This window comes from Clarias gariepinus, chromosome 23 (genome assembly GCF_024256425.1).
Source record: "Clarias gariepinus isolate MV-2021 ecotype Netherlands chromosome 23, CGAR_prim_01v2, whole genome shotgun sequence".
NCBI classification, from domain to species: Eukaryota; Metazoa; Chordata; class Actinopteri; order Siluriformes; family Clariidae; genus Clarias; species Clarias gariepinus.
The window spans coordinates 16,476,622-16,498,805 of NC_071122.1; the positions used below are offsets into that span (position 1 = coordinate 16,476,622).

Below are 22,184 nucleotides of genomic sequence, written 5' to 3' on the forward strand. Positions count from 1 at the left end.
AGTGACGTTCCGGTGCACCGTGAAGTGGTGTTGCCTCAGGCCTCCATGTTCCCTGGGTTGGATCCTGAGCTTGGGATATTTATAATGCATGGTTTCCTTGTGTGAATTTTGTCCAGGTTTATTCCTACCTGGAAGGTCCTGGTCCAATGGTGGATGAAAAATGGAAAAGGAATTTACTGGCTGATGCTGCAAAGCGTACCATGATAAAAATAATTATTTAAGCAGACTTCAGGAAAAAGATGAGGCCAGTGGTGACATGTCAGAAATATTACACAGGAGTGAGCAAGGGGCACGTGCCATGCATGTTTTTGATAACCTTGTGGTTTTAACGCTAAAGCCCTGCTGCAGGTTTGACCATTTCCAAGGTTTAACCACTCAGCCGGAGTGCGCATATGTTTAGAAGTGTCCACTAAATTAACAGCCTTAACTGTATATGGGTAAAATAAACATGTCAATTTTATATTTTATTTTCTAGACTACTCATTAAGTCTTTTTCGCATTATAAGATGGTAGGTATATAATGTTTGTTACACAGCCCAGCAAGAAAACATCACCTACAATTTAAAGCAACAGGTAAACTTTCCAAGAATGCATGGACAAAGGAGGAGAGGGCAATGTCCAATTAGAGGTGCACTACTGAATGTTATGTTACAGTTAAGTAAATGAGACAATAATACATAATTCGTATGATCAGGCAAGAATACAGTATGTCAAGGTTGGACTATTCATAATAAATTGAATGAATAAAACAATATTTGATGCTCATGTCAGACAGTCTTTTTAACAAACTGACAGGAAGACAGGAAGAAAGGAAAAACAGCAAAATGTGTGTGTGTGTGTGTGTGTTACTTACTCTTACTCTCACTCTCACTTATTGTCTTGTGAGTGCATGATAACCAGTAATCAAAGCATCAAAGCATACTGTAGATATGTTTTGTGCAGTGTTTACATAGCTTTTTTATAGTATGATCCTATAGACAGAGTGTGCTGGTTCTAATTTTAATTTCTGTGCTATTGACTGTTATGCAAAATTATACATCTATTAAGTCCAATTAGTTTTCATCAATTGATGTTTTTGCTTGCTTTACACATAAGCATGGGGAAGCAGTTATATTCATTTTATATTAGCCTAACATGAACAGTATAAACTAACAGACCACATTTTTGTTAAATAACACACAATTTGCCAGTTTAAATTTGGTGTGTCAAATTGGGGGCTGCTTGTTGGTAACTTTTGGACTCCTTTTTTGTTCCTAGTCTACACCTGACCAGAAATAACTAAAAGCTCTTGCCCTAGAAGTCTACCTCTGTGAGAGTGCTCTGAACTGGGATAGATATTATGAAGAGGTTTTTCATACCAAAAAGTCCTATTAGTGTTACTAACCTAGCCAATGCATTCCCTTTTTTATGCTCTTTTTTTTTGTAACAATGTGCCAAAGTGTTGATTGGGCTACTGCTAAGGTTTCTGCTATCTCTCTGCTAGGTCTCTTTCATTTTAGCGAAATAATCGCTACCTTCATTTGCATCAGTACCATTTTCAATGGCATACTGAAATTTCATGAACCGCTACCAAATGCAAAATCAATGCCTGGAATCAACATAAGACCTTTCATCTTCTTTATTCTTGAAAAAAACATCTAAGCCATAATTGGCCATCGAACACAGTTGTCCAGTTACTTTTTGGTGCCAGTAAAAATGTAGAATCCTCAACACTTCAATCACATGACGTGTGGACAAGAAGTATTGAAAAAAAATTTAGATTACATTTTTATTTAAAATTAGTATTATTATTATTTTTAAATAATGACAACCAAGATAATAAGAATAATTTATATTATGCAATAAAATAGCCAAACACAAAAAATATTTAGTGTGAAGTCCTTTATTCTTCCAAACCTCCTGAATCTGTCTGGACAGTAAAGACCTCCGCAGTACTCTGGTGTCACTTGTTCAATCCACGCCTGCTTAAATGCTTCCTGAAGATCATGTACATAAATTTGCCACAGAACCTCAAAATTCACTTGAGAATTCATTAGTTTTAGTCATGTTTCCGTAAAAGTGAACACTTTGGTTTCAGAAAGTAAAAGTCCTGCCACATATTTATTCCATCTATTAACTAAGCCAGCTAAATCTATTGTAATTAGCAGTAATTAACTCTTCAGTCAGATAGGCTACAACTAATTAGTCAAACAGCTTGTTTTGTGCAAAGGGAGAACTGTAACACATGGCATACTGTATATTGTCCTAATACTTTTGGCCATCATTGTACTGTACTCAAAAATACAAAAAATTAATTGTCATTACAAGCTAAAATATTACTTAAATATATTTTATAATACTATTTACAGCAATATATATTTTAATAAATTAATGTTTTTATTAAAAAAAAAAACAGTAGTAAAAGAGGTGGGAGAAAAGTGACCCTGCCCGAAGGAAGCCCAAGGCCCATGTCTAAATCCAGGTCTGGACAGAAGGCCTGTCAGCAAGCGCCTGGTGGCCAGGGGTGCCACAGGGCCCGGCTGGGCATAGCCCGAAAGACGTGGACACCTGTCTTCCCCCATCTCGTGGACCCACCACCTGTGAGAGAAACTGATGGGGTTGGGTGCCCTGTTATTTGGGTAGAAGTAAAGATCGAGGGCCTCGACGAACCAGACCCAGGTGGCAGAAGCTGGCTTTGGGGACGTGGAACGTCACTTACTGTATCTGTGGGGGAAGGAGCTGGAGCTTATGCAGGAGGTTGAGCGTTATCAGTTAGATCTGGTGGGGCTTACCTCGACGCACAGCCTCGGCTCTGGATTCATACTCCTGAACTTTGTTCTTCTCCGAAGTTGCCCAGGGTGTGTGGCACCAGGAGGGTGTGGGGATACTCCTGAGTCCCCAGCTGAGTGCCATGACGTTGAAGTTTACCCCAGTAGATGAGATCGTTACCTCTCTGTGCCTGAGGACCATGGCAGGGAGGGGGGACTCTCACTGTTGTCTGTGCTTAGGCTCCAAACAGCATTTCAGAGTATTTAACTTTCTTGGAGATTCTGAATGGAGTACTGCATCGGGCCCCAGTAGGGGATTTAATCGTCTTGCTGGGGGACTTGTACATGGGGGCAATGACTAAGATACTTGGAGGGGCGTGATTGGGAGGAACGACCTCCCTGTTCTAAACCTGAGTGGTGTTTTGTTATTGGATTTCTGTGCTTGTCAAGGATTGTCCATAACAAATACCATGTTCGAGCATAGGGATGCTCATAAGTGTACTTGGTACCAGAGCACCTTAGGTAGAAGGTCATTGATTGATTTCATGATCGTATCATCTGACCTGAGGCCATATGTCTTGGACAATCGGGTAAAGACAGAGGCGGAACTGTCAACTGATCACCGTCTGGTGGTACATTGGGTCAGGTGGCATGAGTCTAGGGGAGGCCCTTGTCCAAGAGGCCTTCAACTCCAGTGGAGCTTTTCCAGCATTCCTGTAGGGGACACTAAATCAGAGTGGTCAATGTTCAAAGCTTTTATTGCTAAAGCTGCAGCTGTGAACTGTGGTCTAAGGTTTTGGGTGCCTCAAGGGGTGGTAACCCTCGAACGGCGTGGTGGACACCTGTGGTTAGGGAAGCTGTCCAACTGAAAAAAGGAGTCCTTCGGAAAAGACTTGTTTCCTGTGAAGGTTTGCCTCCGCCAGGGCTGTGCACTGTCACCTGTGAAATCTGTGGCCATGGTTCTCAGCAGGAAACCGATGGATTGTCTACTCCAGGTAAGGGAGTCATTACCCCAAGTGAAGGAGTTTAAGTATCTCTGGGGCTCATTGGACCGTGAGGTTGGCTGGAGAACTGGAGCAGCGGGGGCGGAATCAATTGCAGTTGATTTACCGCACTGTTGTGACGAAAAGAGAGTTGAGCCAAAAGCGCGCAATCTATCAGTCGATCTTCATTCCAACCCTCACCTAAGGGCTCACCTATGAGCGTTGGGTCATGACCGAAAGGACAGCCGAAATGGGATTTCTCAGAAGAGTAGCTGGCTTTTCTCTTAGAGATAGGACGAGAAGCTCAGTCATCCATGAGAAGCGCAGAATAAAGCCTCTACTCCTTTGCATGGAAAGTAGTCAGCTGAGGTGGTTCGGGCATCTAGTAAGGATGTCACCAGGACGCTTCTAGGGAGGTGTTCTTGGCACGTTGGAGAGATTCCCCAGTCAGAGTTAGCTGAGGTGGCGGGGGAAAGGTAGGTTGGGGTTCCCTGCTGGAACTGCTACCCCTGCGACCAGACTTTGAATAAGTGGTTGAAGATGGATGGATAAATTAATTTTAATTTTTAAAAATGTGACCGGTGGCTCTGGGCTGTGTTCCCGTATGAGCACCTAAAACCCTCTCCACTCCTGTGTTGTGGTCTGACTGAAATTTCTTTTTTATAATATCTGAGGAAAATAAATGCTTGTTCTTCTTTATTGTCATTTTCTTCAAAACCTGCATTTTATGGTGTAGTTATTAGATAGCCCACATCCCTGCACTATTGTAAACAATGTCTAATAGTTTATTTTAGTTTTTAGTTTATTTAAATAAATTTTTATCTAATTTCTTATAGTGACATTTTTATTTTAATTAATCATTCTAATCATATTATTCTTCTACACATTGTTTGCTTGTATTGTGTTATATAATCTGTGAACTGGATGCTGTAACATTACAATTTTGAAAAAAAATCATGGAAATTTCTAAGTAACCCCCAATCTTTGGTCCGGTTGTAAATGTTTTTAAGGCACAATTAGAATCTGGAACAATGAGATGTGTAAAAGATCTGTGAGCAGGTGGATAAGGGGATGGGAAGATGGAGGTAGAAGAGGCAAGGGTGAGTTTTCTCCATTTTGCAGTCTCCATTAGGGAATATTGCTTATGCTCATGTCTGTGTTTACAGCTACAGCTCATGGCAGTCCTCAAGAAACCAGGTTTTACATCCACACGCATCACTGACAGCCTGCTGCAACTCCCTCTACATTAACTCTGTGGTTAGACTCCACCAACAAACACACAGATTATAGACATATTGAACAAAATAAGTAAGAAACAGTAGCCCTTCTCAGTACGCTATATATTTACAGGAGCATTACCAAATGCAATACTTGCTAAATATAGCCGCAAGCTTATACAGTTGTAACTAGTGATGCAATGCTTGTATGGTTGTTCAATCACGTTCCCCTACTGTTAGGGATTATTTGTGGTAAAGCCAACTCCCCATTGTTATTAACATTTAATGCTTAAATTATTTCAACCCTGAGAAGCAAAAACTCTCAAGAACATTTAATCGTTTCTGCTCAGTGACCTAAAATAACACAATGAATAATTAATATCAACTCTGGCCTTACTCCAAGATTACTTCTAAAATCACAAATGCACTAATCACATTTTTGCCCATCACCCTGAGTTTGTATATTTCGGATTGGGCTTGAAAGCTGTGTGATACGAGACTACAACAAAAAGAAGATGGAGATGATGGTTTCAGATAAAAAAAGAAAGAAAAGCTAAGGCAAAGAGGACAGCGGGAGGTGTACTTACCCACAGCATAGCTCAAAGCCAGCGAGAAGAGCACTAGCAAAAACAATAGGATCCTCATCCTTCCAGTGAGACCACACCCAGGTGAGAGACGGCTCCTGTACAACAACATCAACATAGAAAAAGTCATGCTGAAAAAGTGACTGATACAGTGGGGCAAAAAAGTATTTAGTCAGCCACTAATTGCGCAAGTTCTCCCACTTAAAAAGATGAGAGAGGCCTGTAATTTTCATCATACAGTAGGTATACTTAAACTATGAGAGACAAAATAAGAAAGAAAAAAAATCCCGGAACAGACATGGCTCACAATATGATTGCTGCTGAAAGGAGTTTACCATTTCAGAGTTTAAAGGATATTAAAGGGTAATGGCATATCCTTTGCTAAATAAGATCATATGTTCAAATGTACCTCATGTCAATCTTGTATCTGCTCTGGAGGTTGTTCTTTTCCCCACAACTGGTGTCTTCTAATGTGTATCTGACAGCAGGAGCTCAGAGAATACTGTACAATGTACAAGTGGTCAATTATTTATCCAGTGATACACTGCTCTCCCACCAATCTCATATTCGGAGAGAGTTTTTAAAGCAAAAGTTGTAGCTTGGATGTAATGGGAGATTCTCTAAAGATAACGGTATAAAATTAGAATAAGGATGCCAGTTGGTTGTACTGATGATATCAATACCAAGTAGATCCCATGCACAGAACCAAAATCTTAAAACAAACCAAAAAATGCTTAGTATTTTAAGAGAAACTTCCAAAGTTACCTCGTTTTATTTCCGTTATGTCTTTTTTTTTACTGTGTTTTGAAAAACAGGTTCCCTGCCACTGTTGTCATGTGTTTGGAAATCAGCACAAGTAAAGAAAATGAATAACCCAAAAGACTTATTACAAATGTCTTTATGGATGTTATGCCCAAACCAGGAACTATAAAGTGTGTATTTCCCTCTTGTGTTATCTTCCCCTTACACACCCAGCTGTCAGTGAACGTGTAAATCATGCTGTGTTAATATTAGGATAAAGGTTCTGAAACTGCTGAAAGGCTGAAGGCACTTACATTTTGCCCTTTAATTGAAACAGTCGAATCAGCGTTGTTTTTTATTACCTGCAAAAATGGGTACTCAGGTTGCATTTGAAGACAGCAGTGGGCACAAGTGCACAAAAGAGTCTTGATGGTTGGATTAATCATAGCAGCCATTTCGCTCGGTTTTACCGCAAATATGTCTTTAAAATAGTGATGCTAAAAGCCATGAAGAAAAAAAAGTTGTTTCTTCTGTATTGAGTGACCTGTTGTGAACTCAACTGAAAATGTGTTCTGTGAGTTTGAGTTCTCCCATAGCCATTTGTTTGTGTTGGTATCCCTATAAGGATACATGACCTTTAATGCCGTCTGCTCAGTGGCTTTTCAGACAATACCTTTTCTTGGGTTATGTTACAGTAATTTTTGACAGCAGCAGATGTTTTCAGAAGTTTAGGTTTGCAATAAGAAACGCTTATGTTACTGCGATTAAATTTATAAACAGCAATAGTATGATGACATTTCTAACTTTCTATTTTACTTTTTTATGACTCCCGATTTACTTTTTGGTTTTTAAAAACTCTGATATTGCCCTATGTTTCCAGCATCACTTGTACTATATTTATGTTACTTGTTATTTGATTATGTAACCGCATACATTATTGTACAATTATTTTACATATGATTTCATATCCCAGTCCTATTTTGCTTCATTTTGTTTAAATACTAAATATACTTGCCTGTACATCCTACACTTCTTAAATCAAGATATAGAAAGCACTAGGGAAAAGATGCACAATGCCAGGCTGGGCATACCAGTGGATCTACAGTATTTAATGCTTTAACTCCTTACTGGGCTGGTGTGTCTCTGGGGGTAGCTCCTTGTTTCTCAGGGTCAATTTAGTCATGTAGTGGAGTGTATCTGAAGCTTTGAATGCTATGTGCATCAGCCAGGATTTATTTTATTGTATTTTTTGTAAAAATGCACTACTTTAATGAAAGGCGTCTGCTGGGACAAAAAAACGATAGCATGGCTCAGCTCCAAGCCAAGCTCACTAATCATGGTAAATGGTGATCTCCAAAGCCCAGCACTCTCCTGAGGTCAATCAGATGATCTCCAATATGAAGTATGAGCTATGTCTAGTTTTGCCTAAAACCATGTTTATAGACTTGTCCTGTTTCAGGTATTTATTGTAAATAAAAGAGTTCGTTAATTCCTCATCTATACCACCATTCTGTGTAGGATTGTAGGGGGACTGGAGCCTATCCTAGAGAACTACTGCAGGGTTCACGTTAATGGGGTGCCCCTTGCACGGCACAAGCGCATATACACTCATTTACCCAATTACACAATCCAGGCAATTTGAAAACAATAGTCAACCTACTGTGCATGTTTTTGAACTACGGGAGGAAGCTTGAGTACCCTGAGTATGGGGAGAACATGCAGACTTCACACATAAGACCAGAGATGAGATTTAAACCCCAGGTGCAATGCAGCAGTACTAATCACTAAGCCACTTTGCAACCTAAAATAAACATTCCTTTATTGCCTTGCTTACATCCTTGATTCAATTTCTTGACAATACTCACTTCTCCATGTTTTATAAACCCACATAACTATCCGTTTTTGCTTATTACAATGTAGATATTAGTTTATGAGTATTTATATATCGCTCCTCTGTGTTCTGTAAGGGGAGGGGCTCTGTGCATTTTGAGTTATGGGTTATCACTACTGGCTGACCAAAATTTTCTTTTGCTATTTTCATCCATAAATTAAATTATACAATAAACAAAATCAGCAAACCTGTGCCTTCATTACAGCATATGCAGTTAGGCTAAATGTATGGCATCATGCCATTCTGTTAAAGGAGGAGCACAAAGCAGCCTTGAAACTTTCAGACTGGATTGAAATGAACAGTGCAGATTGTCATGTTCTGATATAATCCTAATAGACTGTTTAACCTGTTGTCGTAGATTTCACCCATTATCCAGTAGATAATAGACCATGAAAACATTTGCATTTCTTCTCCCCAGCAGATTCTTTTTACTTTATCTCCATAGGGAAAAGAGGCACCATTAGGCCAGTCCATGGAGGCAGACTAACTTGATACACAGACAAATTAACAGACAACATCCCATATAATTAATTTAAATGGCCCAGACAGTGGATGTCTAATCTTCTTTTATACAACAACAAGCAGAATTCAGTATGAAAGAGGTGCTTTGGAGCTGTTATTAAGCAGTAAAGAAGCCGAGGTCACCGAGTACCATTTTGAGCTGACTTCATGGAAAACAGAAACTAGTAAACTAGTCAAGGTTAAATGTACTGGATTTCATTTAGTATTGTGATTCATGGGTTTCCAGCGGGTCAAATAGAGCTGAGATTGTAAAATTTAAGTCTTACAGAGTATAATACTGAAAGTAATTAATTGGAAACTTACGTTGCAGCAGCACAATAGTAGCTGTCCATGCTGTTATTTTGTAATTAAGTAAATGCTGTGGCAAAAAGGTAAATTAAAGTAGATCAGCAGTGAAATTGTGTTAGCAGCTAATTGTTTTTCTTCGTCAGCTTTTATTTACAGTGCAATGGTCTTTATGACATTTAAAAAATATTCTATAAAATTAAAATGCTTTAAAAAAATTGAAGCAACCATACACGTAAACATAATCATTTGGCCTGGCTGCTTCGGCTTTAAAACTGCACCAGACTGTTAGACAAGAAAATTAACTGATTACTTCAAGCATCTTGGAGAGCCTGACAGTGTTCTTTTACACATTACTTTCACTTTGGATAAAATATCAGATGGTGTCCAGGATCATTTCTCTAACAACATATTTTACTGAGACACTAATGCAGAAGATGTAAAAATATACATCTAAGACAAAATTTTTATCAATGTTTGGGTTATAAGTATTTAGTGCAAGAAGGACCATTACGCTTGTATAGTATGTATGAAATTTATTAAGATTGATTTTAAAGAAAAAAATATATATATATATATCTGTTAAGCTTCTCACTATCTGTGAGCCACTTTTCTTGGCTTGAATTATCCACATAATGGTTTCTCCTTCTTGTTGTGCATATGGTGCTTAAGATGGTCTGTGTCTGACCTGCGGAACTGGCCCCCATGTCTTCAAATGTGCAAGAAATTATTAAATGAAAAAGATTATGGGACTATGTCAACCTGTTACAGGACTATGTCAACCTGTAACTGATTTGTTTAACAGGCTGCAAATGGGTGGCACGGTCACTTAGTGGTTTAGCCTTGCACCTCCAGGGTCTGTGTTCGATTCCCAGCCAGGTTTAATTCCTCCCTCTGTGTACATGGAGTTTATATGTTCTCCCCATGATTGGTGTGTTTCCTCCCACAGTTCACAAGTTGGATAATTGGCTTTCCAAAAATTTGCCCATAGTCTACAGTATGTGTGTGCCCTGCGATGAATTATAACCCAACTATGACTCTAAACTAATGCCTCACAGAGGAGAATGTAAAATCACAGATTTTATCATTTTTACATTTCCTCATAATTTCCTCATAAATTTCCTTATAATCGGAGTGAAATAAGCGGTAAGCTACTCCTTTGTTTCCTTTACAAATCCCCTGTGTTGAGTGTAGAATGACACTGGAGCTATGGACACTTGCACCCAGGAAGTCAGAGATAAGCATGATCAGTGACTTCACTGGGAACAGTGAGTGTCCTCAGTAAAATCACAGTATCTGTGTATGCCTGGAAGACAATGATCCTCTGTTTTACAGCTTGCATCTTCTCACCAGATGTAAACAAAGCCTCATCTGTCCTAATTACTTCACAGTAAAGATAAAGAACCCTCCAGCCACTTCAAACTCTCCTCATTATTTACCTCTGGACTCAGATCTCAGCTGGAGCTACTGCACATCACAAAGCTAACCTCGCCTCTTTTTCCTGCAGACGCTTGGTGACCTCTGAAAATGCTGTCCTCTTCTCTGGACCCACCCTGTTTATAAATTAATATGGTCAATGGGATGTAAGGGTATTGGTTTTGAAGTCATGTCGGGTACGTTTTCAGGACATTAAAGTGTTATTAATTTGCCTTGTAAACATGTACAAATTTGTAACCGGCCATTTTCCTGAACGCATACAGTCAGGGATGCACATAAAAGCACATAACTTTCTTTCTTAAAACACGTAGTGAACTAAGTTATACAAGAACAGTACCAGCACTACTGTATAGCAAACTATTCAAAGAATTATTCTTTTAAACACTAAATATTTAATAAAATAAAATAAAAAATCACATTATTTTGCTTATTTGCTATAAATGGCACTGTTACTATATTTGCACGATTTAGTGAACACCTTATTTCTCAAAAGTGTAAATGGGGATCATGTCTTTCATGCAGAGGTGGGTAGTAACGAGTTACATTTACTTCAGCAACTCTTTGGGAAAAAAATACTTCTATGAGTAGTTTTACTGCACCATACTTTTTACTTTTACTTAAGTAGATTTGTGAAGAAGAAACGCTACTCTTACTCCGCTACATTCGGCTACACTCGACTCGTTACTTTTCTAACCATTTATTGTAAACATGCAGGCGGTAGATCTACCGCATGACTGTTTCACCAATCAGATGCAGCAACAATAATCACATGACTCCGTTTGAAAAATCTGGTCAGGCGGCATAATGTAGGTCTTTAAATTTCTATAAATTCATCCTACCTGTGAATAAATCCTACATGCGCTCACTTAGCGCATGCACAAACAAAAGTTTCTGCATCTTTCTCTAATTTTGCAGAACACCCATAAATCCATGCTGCTACTTTTTTCATGTTTGTGTGATTATACTGTATGTTAACTTTAATTGTACATAAAATGTTACTTTAACAGTATATAAGAATATTTAGGTACAGAATTAATCGCCAACACGTGTTGTACATTTTTATGCATGCTCGCCTAATAAAAGAACAGCTTCATACTGCTGTGTTTTCTCTATTAGCCAACACGTCAGCGTATATTGAAACAGTTATTCAGTTACTTAGTACTTGAGTAGTCTTTTCACAGAATACTTTTTTACTTACTTGAGTAATATTTTGGATGACTTCTTTTTACTTCTACTTAAGTAATATTATTTTGAAGTACAGCTACTCTTACTTAAGTAAATTTTTTGGCTAATCTACCCACCTCTGCTTTCATAATATGAAATATCACCATGAACCACCATTTTTATCAACTCCATCCCCATTTACAGAGTGAGGTCATATGAGTATTGGCTTGATTCTGGGCATATTGTTTTATTGTTTAAATTTAAAACACTGTCTATATAGTTTGCTGTATGAGAAAGAAATCTACATCACTCATCTGAGTTACCTGCCTACAACATCCCTGAGTTAACTGCCTTAGAAAACATGAACATGGAGAAGCACTGTAGAAGACATTTTTCAGTTAAAAAGCCAATGTTTTTGCTTTGTCTTGGTCCACTGTTGGATGGTTTATTTATTATTATACTAGAAATAAATTTTTATATGCATATTCCACAATATTAATATGTTACCACTGATTAGCAATTATAAACCAGTAAACTGGTGACAGCGTCATAAGCACCCAAGAATCACCCATGCCCACTGAGACCAAAGCCCTTAATGTCTGGCCTGAGCTCATAAAAAAGCTAATGCAGCACAAATTGCTGAAAAAATGTCAGTGCTGACCAAGATACAACAGAAAGACAAAATTAGATCCAGTTCACCACAGTCGAGCGCGCCGGGTCCCAGCCAGCAAAGAGCCTGAGGGTACCGACCTGAACTCCCCAGATCTCAATCCCATAAAGCACCCATCAGATGCCCCACCCTGCGACCCACAGCACCAAAAGGATCTGCTGCCAACATGCTGTTACCATTTCCCACAGCACAGAGGTCTTGTGGACTAATGTCATGAGGAACCAGACCTTCTTGTGGCACAAGGGAAGCCAACACAATTCTGGGCATAATACCATGCGTTGTAATGTTATGGCTAATCTGTTTGTGTATACAAAAATGTAAACATGGAACATGTACAATTGATTAGGAACATTTTGAAAATCATAACACACCAATCCAAACATCTTGTATCGATTGGTACAGCATGAATATGCGTGACATTACACTCCTAGTAGTCAAACATATTTATTAGTGACCATTTATAATTAGACACTGAGTGAATGATGAAAACAACCACTCTGGTGAATCAGGGTTAAATAAGAAAGCACTCTTAGGTTGAACCTTAGATTAACATCTGTGGCTGAATAATTTAGTGCTGTAAATGACTCAGCAGTACCGTCTGAGGTCATAGTTTAGAGGATGGAGACAGGGTCATTTCTTAGTAGCTGGATAAAATGTGCTCCCAGTAACCCATAATCTAATTCAGTTCCACATCACTGCAGTTCTTTTAAGCTCCAGCTTATTCCCACTCCAACCATTATACAGTACAAACCAAGAAGATAATAAAGTTATGTCCTTGAGTAGAAAGAGTCTGTGTGCCGACTAGGCTAAGTGGGCGTGTCTTTGAGCTTAGATTAAAAGCATACCCTTCAAAAATTCTGAATAAGCATGACTGCACTCACATTTTTTTCCCTAACCTACAGTATCATGTCAGGTTAGATTATGTTAGCATTAACAGTAAAGATGACAACATTTCAAAATAAATTTGCAGTATGTATAAATGTTACCTAAAAATCCTGTTTTATAGACTTTTTAGACTTGTTAGTTATAGCAGTGACCGTTACTAACTAGTTGGCCAGTTACTCGCTACTCGAGTACATACTGACTTTATATTTATATTTTAGGCTAAGCTGAATGTAAAACTCAGCTATTCATAATTCTACTCAGTAATTTTCTCCATGCCTGTTTAACAATATCCGAGGATTATCTTTCCCCGTATGCTTCTTTTTCTTCTTCTTTTATTTTTTTAGCGGTTGGCAGCCAGTCTTTAGGCGCAAACATTTTGCGATATCTCGCGAACTTTTCGGAAAAAAACATTTTCCTACCTTTTTTTTTTGCCTCACATTTTTTTTTTTTTTTTTGCCTACCAATTATTATTTTTTTGCCTTGCATTTTTTTGTTTTGGCCTTGCAATTTTTTTCTTCCAATTTTTTCCCCCCACCCATGTCCCCTTTTAGTTTACCTAAAGGGCTCTCAAAAGTCACAAAATTTAGAGACAAGGTAAATCTAGCACTAATTTAGGCAAAAGTGAGTACAGAGAATTAATTTGCTAGTTTCATTTAAGTTTTTATCCAATAAACTACAGTATTTTAACACCGTTCCACCGAGTCTCTTGTTGCTTATTGGCTTATGAAATCATCCTTGCTAGAAGCAGCAAACCCCTTCATCTGAGAACCCCTTTACTGCACTCCCGATGAAAGCACAGCCAATTTTGCTCTCTCAACTCCTGGCCCAGTTAAACAAATTAATAATTAATTAATTTTGGCAAATTCTTTTTCTCTGGCACGCAAGGTTGTCTACAATAAAACATTCTTTTCCGTACACTATTTCTTACATACTATAGTTTTCTTTTAGATGCTTTGACCTGCCGCTACCACTGGCTTTGCATCGTTTGGGAGCGATGATGCATTAATATTTATGCAAGGAAATTAAGCATAGAGATAATGATACAACACACAAGTAATGGGCAATGGCTTTCTGTAGAAGAGGCATGATATATATATATATATATATATATATATATATATATATATATATATATATATGTGTGGGAAGCCGTTGTCTACGCTTTATATGGTCAGGGGTACCGGTAGGATTATACATGAGAACTGCCTTCATACCTTCAATATCTAAATATAAAGTGCAATGCACACACATACCACTACTCAGCAAAAGAGATTGATTTAGGTTTTTTGCATGTTACCAATACAGCACCACCATAAAACTCTGATTACCCTACCACATGCATTTCAAAGGCAAGACTCCTTTCATTTCAAAGTGCTACTCCTGCTTTCGTCAGCTCTTAAGCTAGGCAGGCAAATAAGCAGCTTAGAAATGAGCTTTTGAAAAAGCTAGAAATGTGCATTGACTGCCTGATGGAAGTAACATAAAAACTATAAAATAAAAAAATGTATGCACAGTGCATACAGGATACAGCTGCCGGAGTCCCTGTGTTCAGCAGTGTTGGGTGTAACGTGTTACAAAGTAATGCGTTAGAGTACTCGGATTACTTTTTTGATGTAACGAGTAATCTAACCCATTAAGTCCGCCATTTAAGTACTCAGTTACTTAGGCCTGTCCACACGGAGATGCTTTTCGCTGTATACGTATAAATTTTTTATCGTATTTAATTTTTGGCGTTTCGTCCACACGGATCCGACGTTTTAGGAGACTGAAACCGCTATTTTTTTAAACCGGGTCCCAAAGTGGATAAATCTGAAAACGACACCCTTGCGGTTTCGTGTGTACGGCCAATCCGTATATTTTGTGAAACGATGATGTCATCACATCACGTGTCGGCTGCGTCACACGTAACAGCAACAACGCCAACAATAATGGCGGACTACATGATTGTGTTCGTGTTGCTACAAAGCCTACTAGCTTTATTACAGCAAAATCTATTGCTTCTATGCAACTGTTATGAGCAACAAACGATAATGGACAACACCATCTTGGTTCGTATACAGCGCGCAAGGTTATGCGCATGGTCAAAGTCTTCTTCTCCGTGTATAGTGTATCTCTATGGCAGAATTACAGCGCCCCATACTGGTCTGGCATATATACTACACCGTTTTCAGTGGTTTCGTGTGTACGCAGATATTTCTTGAGACAACGCCGTGTTTACGAAAAAAAAATGATCGGATAGGGAACGCACCGGCTTCGTGTGGACTAACCCTTAGTTATTTTTTTCAAAAATGTAATCCGTTATTTAGACAATTTATGTAATCCGTGAGCCAGAAAGCGGTCATTCCCAATCCATTAGTGTGTGTGTGTTTGTGTGAAAATTCGTCCTACAAGCCCCGGCCCCGATAACCCGCCCCCCTCTGTTCTTCCTGCTGTTATACCCCTATCTCACCTATGTGACAACTGACGCGCGGAAAGATGGAAACGTACTCACAGCGTCAAAATCCGCGGTGAATCATGATGAACCAAACCTTCGGCTACTGCGCGCGTAGGTGAGATAGGGATATTAGTAGTTAACAGATTATGGGCCAAAAACTAGCAGCTTTGTAGAAATTTGAAAATTGCAGCTGGTGTACCTTAGTGAAACCAAACTGTATGATGTGGTCACACTAAAGGGCCTCTACTTAATCACAGTGACCACTACCCCCAACCCCCTCCCTTTCCCCAGTATACACACACCACTCCAGGTTTTGCCAAAGCAAGGTCGTGAGAGAATCAAAGAGAGAATAATCAATAAGAATGACAAGTAAGATATATATAAACAGCACTTAACGAAAGTAAAGACAATGTATTTGTGTGCTCATTGACTGGAATATTGGTGACACTGACACTTGTTTCATATTCATTGTATTTATTAGGATTTTTTTTTTATGAAAGGTATGACTGACAAGCCAATATTTCTTCCTGTTATATTTCTGCATGCATTGACCAAACCTATCCTTCAAGTATTCAATTTGACCTTATACTGACAGGAGAAACATTGAAAATAGCTGAGAGAAATGCAATCAGGCCTTGCCTCTAAATATTCACCATATGGAAAAGTGTGTACATATTTGGATATGATATTTGGACATATTTGGACATATATAGGATATCTGCAATATTAGCATTCAAACCATAAATCTTACTGAATTCACACTGATCTAATGAAAACAATTTTTACACAATATTTTGATATTTGTGCTTTATAACAAAAATGCAAATGAATAATAACAGTATAAGAATATACAGAATTTCATGAGGCAAGGCAGATGCATGCCCTCATTCTCATACTATTACAGTAGGTTATAGTTACATTAGGTATTTCATACAAATTTACAGGTCATTGATAATTTTAGGGAAAATCAGATCTTAATTTAATTATTCTCAATGCAGATTCTAAAGGGACGCATTTTTTTCCCGGTTCTGTCTCCTCCTCCTTTCTTTCCTCTATTCATTTTCAGTTCTGGTTGAACACCTTAGCAGATGCCTAGGCTGCTGGTTATGATGTCAGGCCAGATTCAGCACAGCATTAGCATTCTGCTTTATGCTTTCCAATGCTGCTTCACTGAACTTTAATTTACTTGCAAGTTGCTATTGCCGCCACTTTAACTTCTTTCTGCCACCACTACTAGGCTCTCGCTCAATGCCTTCACTGTCCTCTGACTCCTCAAACAGCCCCGGGACATACACTCTCCTGGGAAATGTGGCTTCTAGATTTTAACATGCTGTCTAACTCAAATACACATTCTCTTCACTTATTGTCCAATTGCTCTAAATTAGATTCGGTAAATTAGCAGGAAATTAATAGTAAAGTAAATAAGGATTTGCTGCCGTGTAACAAACCTTCATATAAATCAGGCATCCATGACCCTAATAGCACTATTTTAGATTTCCTTGTCATATTATACTGCTATAGTTCCACACCATCGAACCTCTAATTAAGAGAAAAGCTTTACAGTGTTAAATCTGTGTTGTGTTATTTGAGAGTCATCCTCATTGTCCTCATTGTTTTGATGCATGAGGTAGCTTTACAAGAATGTACAATACACAAGAGGTCCTTTACACCTACTCCAGGAGTTATGAAAGACATAAGTATACATTGCCCAATTGATAATGTCTATCTTTTTTAAGGAAGCACGTGGCTTAGTGGTTAGCACTGTCCCCTTGCGCCTCCAGGGTCCGGGTTCGATTCCTGCCTTGGGATCTGTGTGCAGGGAGTTGCATGTTCTCTCTGTGGTTGGTAAGTTTCCTTTCTTTTTTCTCCCACAGTTCAAAGACATGCAGATTATGCTAACTGGTTTTTTAAATTGGCGGGAAATTAACCTCTTTGGAAAAATGGTCACCATTGCCCTCCGCGGTCACTAGTTGGACTACAGAGGTTAATAGATGGATGGGATGGATGGATCTTTCTTATGATGGCCACTAAATTTAACATGTTATATTCAATGTCCATTCCAAATTCCAAACAAATGGGTCATTATTTTGTACTGAAGAAGCCATTGTCACTATCGCTGGTGACTACTTATTATAGTGTAAGTAAGGCATTCTCATCATCTGATTATTATCAGGGCCGTTCCAGCGTTATGGATGTGACATTTAGGGAAACAAAAAGCCTCAGAACATGGGCAAGCCTAGTATCAGTGAATCAATCTGTATAATTTTTTCATGTAATCCCTTTGGCCAAAAAAAAACAAATTCTCAAAATTCATAGAATTATTTACCTGTTGAAAATATCCATCATTTTATTAGTGTTGAAGATGTGACATTAAAAAGGACAAATGTTTCATGGAAAGTATAGATTTTCTACAAACTCTGTGAATTTTAAAGACAACTGCAGAACAGCATTACACTCGTACTATGAAAGAGGTGTGAATGAAGACAAAAACTGTAGATTTGAAAATGTTTGGAATAAATGATTTGGAATAAACTGGCCGTATGGATGGACATTTTCACATTATGGATAAGATGTGTTCGAATCAGTCCTCTACAAACTATATAAAGAGCATGCTGATTTAAGATGAAGCATTTGACATAATACTTAATATAAATTTTTTACTCCCTTTTGCTTTGTAGTTTAAAAAAAATTGTGCTCAGTATTAAATTTTACTGTTCAATTTACATGTATAAGTTTAGCCAATATGAGCAAATGTAGGATTTTAAGTGTATTAGTATGGTTTGGAAAGGACACTTCGATTTTTCCCCATGGTAAGGTTGACCTTTATATGAAATTGCTCATAACTAACTCTCAGAGGATACTAATCTCTTTGATTTATTGGTAGTTGAACTAAGTTGTCAGGACTGAATCTTTTGGCTATTATCTCATCTTCACAATAATGGTAAAAAAAAAAAAAAAATGGTGCAGAGTGCATAAAATTTAGCATTCATTTTAATAATATTTTTTAAGTGTTATGGAATGTTAACTAATAATTCTGATTCTTTAATTAATATCACCTACATTTTGCATGACGTGTGCAAAGTTTAATTCAACCCATTTATGATTGTGTATATAGAATATAATATAAAATTTAAGACATTTTTGTGCATACATCGGCCAAACATCATGCACACTACAGCATAGTTTGAAAAAAAGTGAAAGATTATAATTAGGCACAGTGTTTGTACAATGTAAAGCAACTTTACTTCTATTAATTAAAACATTTTATATCTCATCATGATTTTTGTTTAAATCTATGCAAATTTCTTATATAGGTGCTTATATTTTCAAAAAGTATCCCAGCACAAAGATCACTCTTAAATGCGAGCTTACAAAATTATATGAGTTAAATGGTTTAAGAAAACTGAGCCCAGGATCTTATAAAGGCACCAACAGAAGGTTAATTTTCAAATTATGATATTGGTGCTAAAAAGTGCCTCACCTAGGATCATATACAGTAACTCAATTTTTCATAATACCTAATGCTTCTTATCTCCCGATCCTTGCTTGTTTTTTTGTTTTTTTTGGAAATATGCAAACACAATTATATTTTTATCAGATAAAAAGAAACACATTTGCTAAACACAATTTTATGCTCTTTTATGTAGTGTCAGTAACTTTTTTTACTCAAATCTTTCAATGATTTTAATTATAATTCAGATTAAACTTGACCAATTTAGAGACAAAACATAAACCTGAAAAAGTGTATTCTTCTAAAATGCTAAATTGTTAAGATATTGCAATGTGAATGTAACACGGTTACAGACACTACAGATTTTTTTTTTGGGGGGGGGATATGCTTAATGTTACGCAGAATATTTTAATGCAAGCAACTGTTTTACAGTTCATATGCTTTGAGAAGCTTACACCAATTTTGGAATCAATACTCAAAGAAATATGATAAATTTGCATGATAGATTATTATTGTTTGAAGCGGGACAGCTGAAAATTGACATTTTTGTGGCACCTTTAAAATCATCTCTCCAAATGAATAAAGTAAAATTTTTGTATGGAAGTAAGATTGGTCACTTCCATGTCACATAAACGTCTTCCTTGGCGAACACACTATCTTTTGTATTACTGTATACTGTGTTTTGGCTGAATATTATTTCTTGACGATTTAAACATATTTCAGGCTTTATTAGTGCCTTCTTAATAAGGCAGGCTTTTTATTGGGACTTAATAAAATAATTAATTCAATTGGATTATTTTTTTTAACTGCCTGGCAAAACATGTTGGTAATATTTAGGTTAAACAAGTCGATATTATTTAATTTATTTTTTACCATGAAAAAGGAAGTTATTATCCAGTGCACCTGTGTTGGTAGATACTTTGTCAGATCTCCTGAACACCTGAAGCGAAGCGTCAAAGTCTCATCACCCGCTGCGGACAACATCCACCATCCAACATCCCGCGTACACAACATACACCAGACCACCATCTCTGGGCTACATCTGTATTATACGAACCAGGTGATACAAGCTAGAATTCGACTTAGTTGATTCGATTACGTTTTATGGCAGAAGAACAAAACAGCTATTGCGTAAGTAGCCGGATGTGGGACGTTTCTCTATTTAACCCCACACCATTAAATCAGCGCGCCGCGTCCGAACGGAAAGACCGACGTGTAAAGATGGAACTTAAACAGATTCTAGTCATCATATCTTGCGTTGGTTGTAGTCTTACCTTGATCAACGCGATGAGGGTGGCGATTTTCCTCCTGCTGATGCTGTAGAGACTCCGGCGGTATTTGCGCAGAACAGGAGAACGACGCCGCGCGCATCAACCGCCCTGTGATCCCAATCAGCACTGGATCAACGGCGGCTGCTGCGATTTTCCTCACAGATTTTTCAATGTCTCGTTTCTGATGATGCTTCCTCTCCTGCTCTATGTTACTGCCTTTCATATCCTAAAGCATTATCCCTCCTTCTTTCCTCTCCCTGCGCCAATCCACCTTCTCATCACACATCATCAGCTCCTCCCCTCTTTCTCTCTCTCTCTCTCTCTCTCTCTTTGAACAATACAATACAAATGAAAATATCTACTACCTATAAGAATACACCCCCCCCCCTGTTTTTTTTGGTTGCAGGACTCACCGTATTGTCTTGTGGTGGGGGTGGAGTGTACAATCTTCTCCCAACCCCCCATTTCACTCCTTTCCAATAGAAATTTGCACACGTTTGATTAAAAGCACACACACACACACACACACACACATTGCCTGGACCTGGATGTAAGCTACTGCAAGCTATTGTAGTACGGACAAGGACAAGCCCCTGTGAACTGAAATGGATGGCACTTAGATCAACTTATTATCACTGTTAACATGCAACATGAAATTGCACATTGCATTTTGTACTTTTGTACACCACCACCATGGTTCAGGTTCGATTCCCGCCTCCTGTGTGCATGGAGTTTGCATTTGCTTTCCGTGTTTGGTGGGTTTCCCAAATTGCCCGTAGTGTGTGAATGAGTGTGTGCCCTGCAATGAATTGGCATCTAGGTGTACCCCACCTTGTACCCTATATGAAAGTATGAAGCATTATTTTCCCAAAAGATATAGCATAATTTGGTGTTTCGATAATTGTGGTAGAGTTTACTTTCTAAAGCATCATTACTTAGATCAGGATATACATGAATTATAAGGCTATAAATGCAGCATCCTTTCCTATAAGGGTACAAGTGAACCCAAAAATGCCAGCAAAATGTTTACATTTAATCTATTGGTATTTCTAGAAGATATTCTTATTTTAGATTTCTATCTAAACCACATTGTTTTTTAACCTGATATGCTCTGACTGTATTAAAAGTGATGATGTGTCAAAAAATATTTATATGTCTATTACCTTCTGTAGTTCTTTAACCTTCAGATTAATTTATATGACTTTAAGGTTATGAAATTACATAACCGAAATTTCATTTAAAGTTTTCTTGAATGTGGTGACATGGTTGTGTATTTACAGATATCTGGAAATGTTAATGAAAGTCTTTTGAGTAGCAGGAGAACAAATTATGGCGGCACAGTGGTGTAGTGGTTAGCACTGTCTCCTTGCACCTCCATGGTCCGGGTTTGAATCCTGTCTCTGTGTGCATGGCGTTTGCATGTTCTCCCCGTGCTTGGTGGGTTTCCTCCAAGTACTTTGGTTTCATCCCACAGTCCAAAGGTATGCAGGTTAGGCTAATTGGAGTTTCCAAATTGACGGTAGTGTGTGAATGAGTATGTGTGTGTGCCCTGCGATGGATTGGCACCCTGTCCAGGGTGTACCCTGCCTTGTGCCTTGTGCCCTTTTAATGGCATAGATTCAACAAGGCGCTGGAAACCTTTTATACAGATTCTGGTCCATAGTGGGCTGATAGCATCACACAGTTCCTGTAGTTTTGTCAGCTGCACATAAATAATCTGAATCTCCTGTTCCACCACATCCCAAAGGGGCTCTATTGGATTGAGATCTGGTGACTGTGGAGGCCATTTGAGTACAATGATCTCATTATCATGTTCAAGAAACCAGTTTGAGATTATTTTCATTATTTTCATTATTTTCATTTTGCAACAATACACAGGTAAGCTGTGGTATTTAAATGATG

The 22,184-nt window shown here is 38.1% G+C and overlaps 1 protein-coding gene across 1 annotated transcript in view; it reads right to left on the reverse strand.

Annotated features, from left to right (window-relative positions):
- The window catches only part of cntn2 (contactin 2), a 39,560-nt gene extending 19,036 nt beyond the window's left edge, over positions 1 to 20,524 (reverse strand). The window contains exons 1-2 of the mRNA XM_053484335.1: positions 20,286 to 20,524; positions 5,535 to 5,629 (exon numbers count right to left, since the gene is read on the reverse strand). Coding sequence (XP_053340310.1) covers positions 5,535 to 5,592 — 58 coding nt within the window. The 5' untranslated portion in view covers positions 5,593 to 5,629; positions 20,286 to 20,524. The remainder of the gene's footprint in view (positions 1 to 5,534; positions 5,630 to 20,285) is intronic.
- Between the last annotated feature and the right edge of the window lie 1,660 nt (positions 20,525 to 22,184).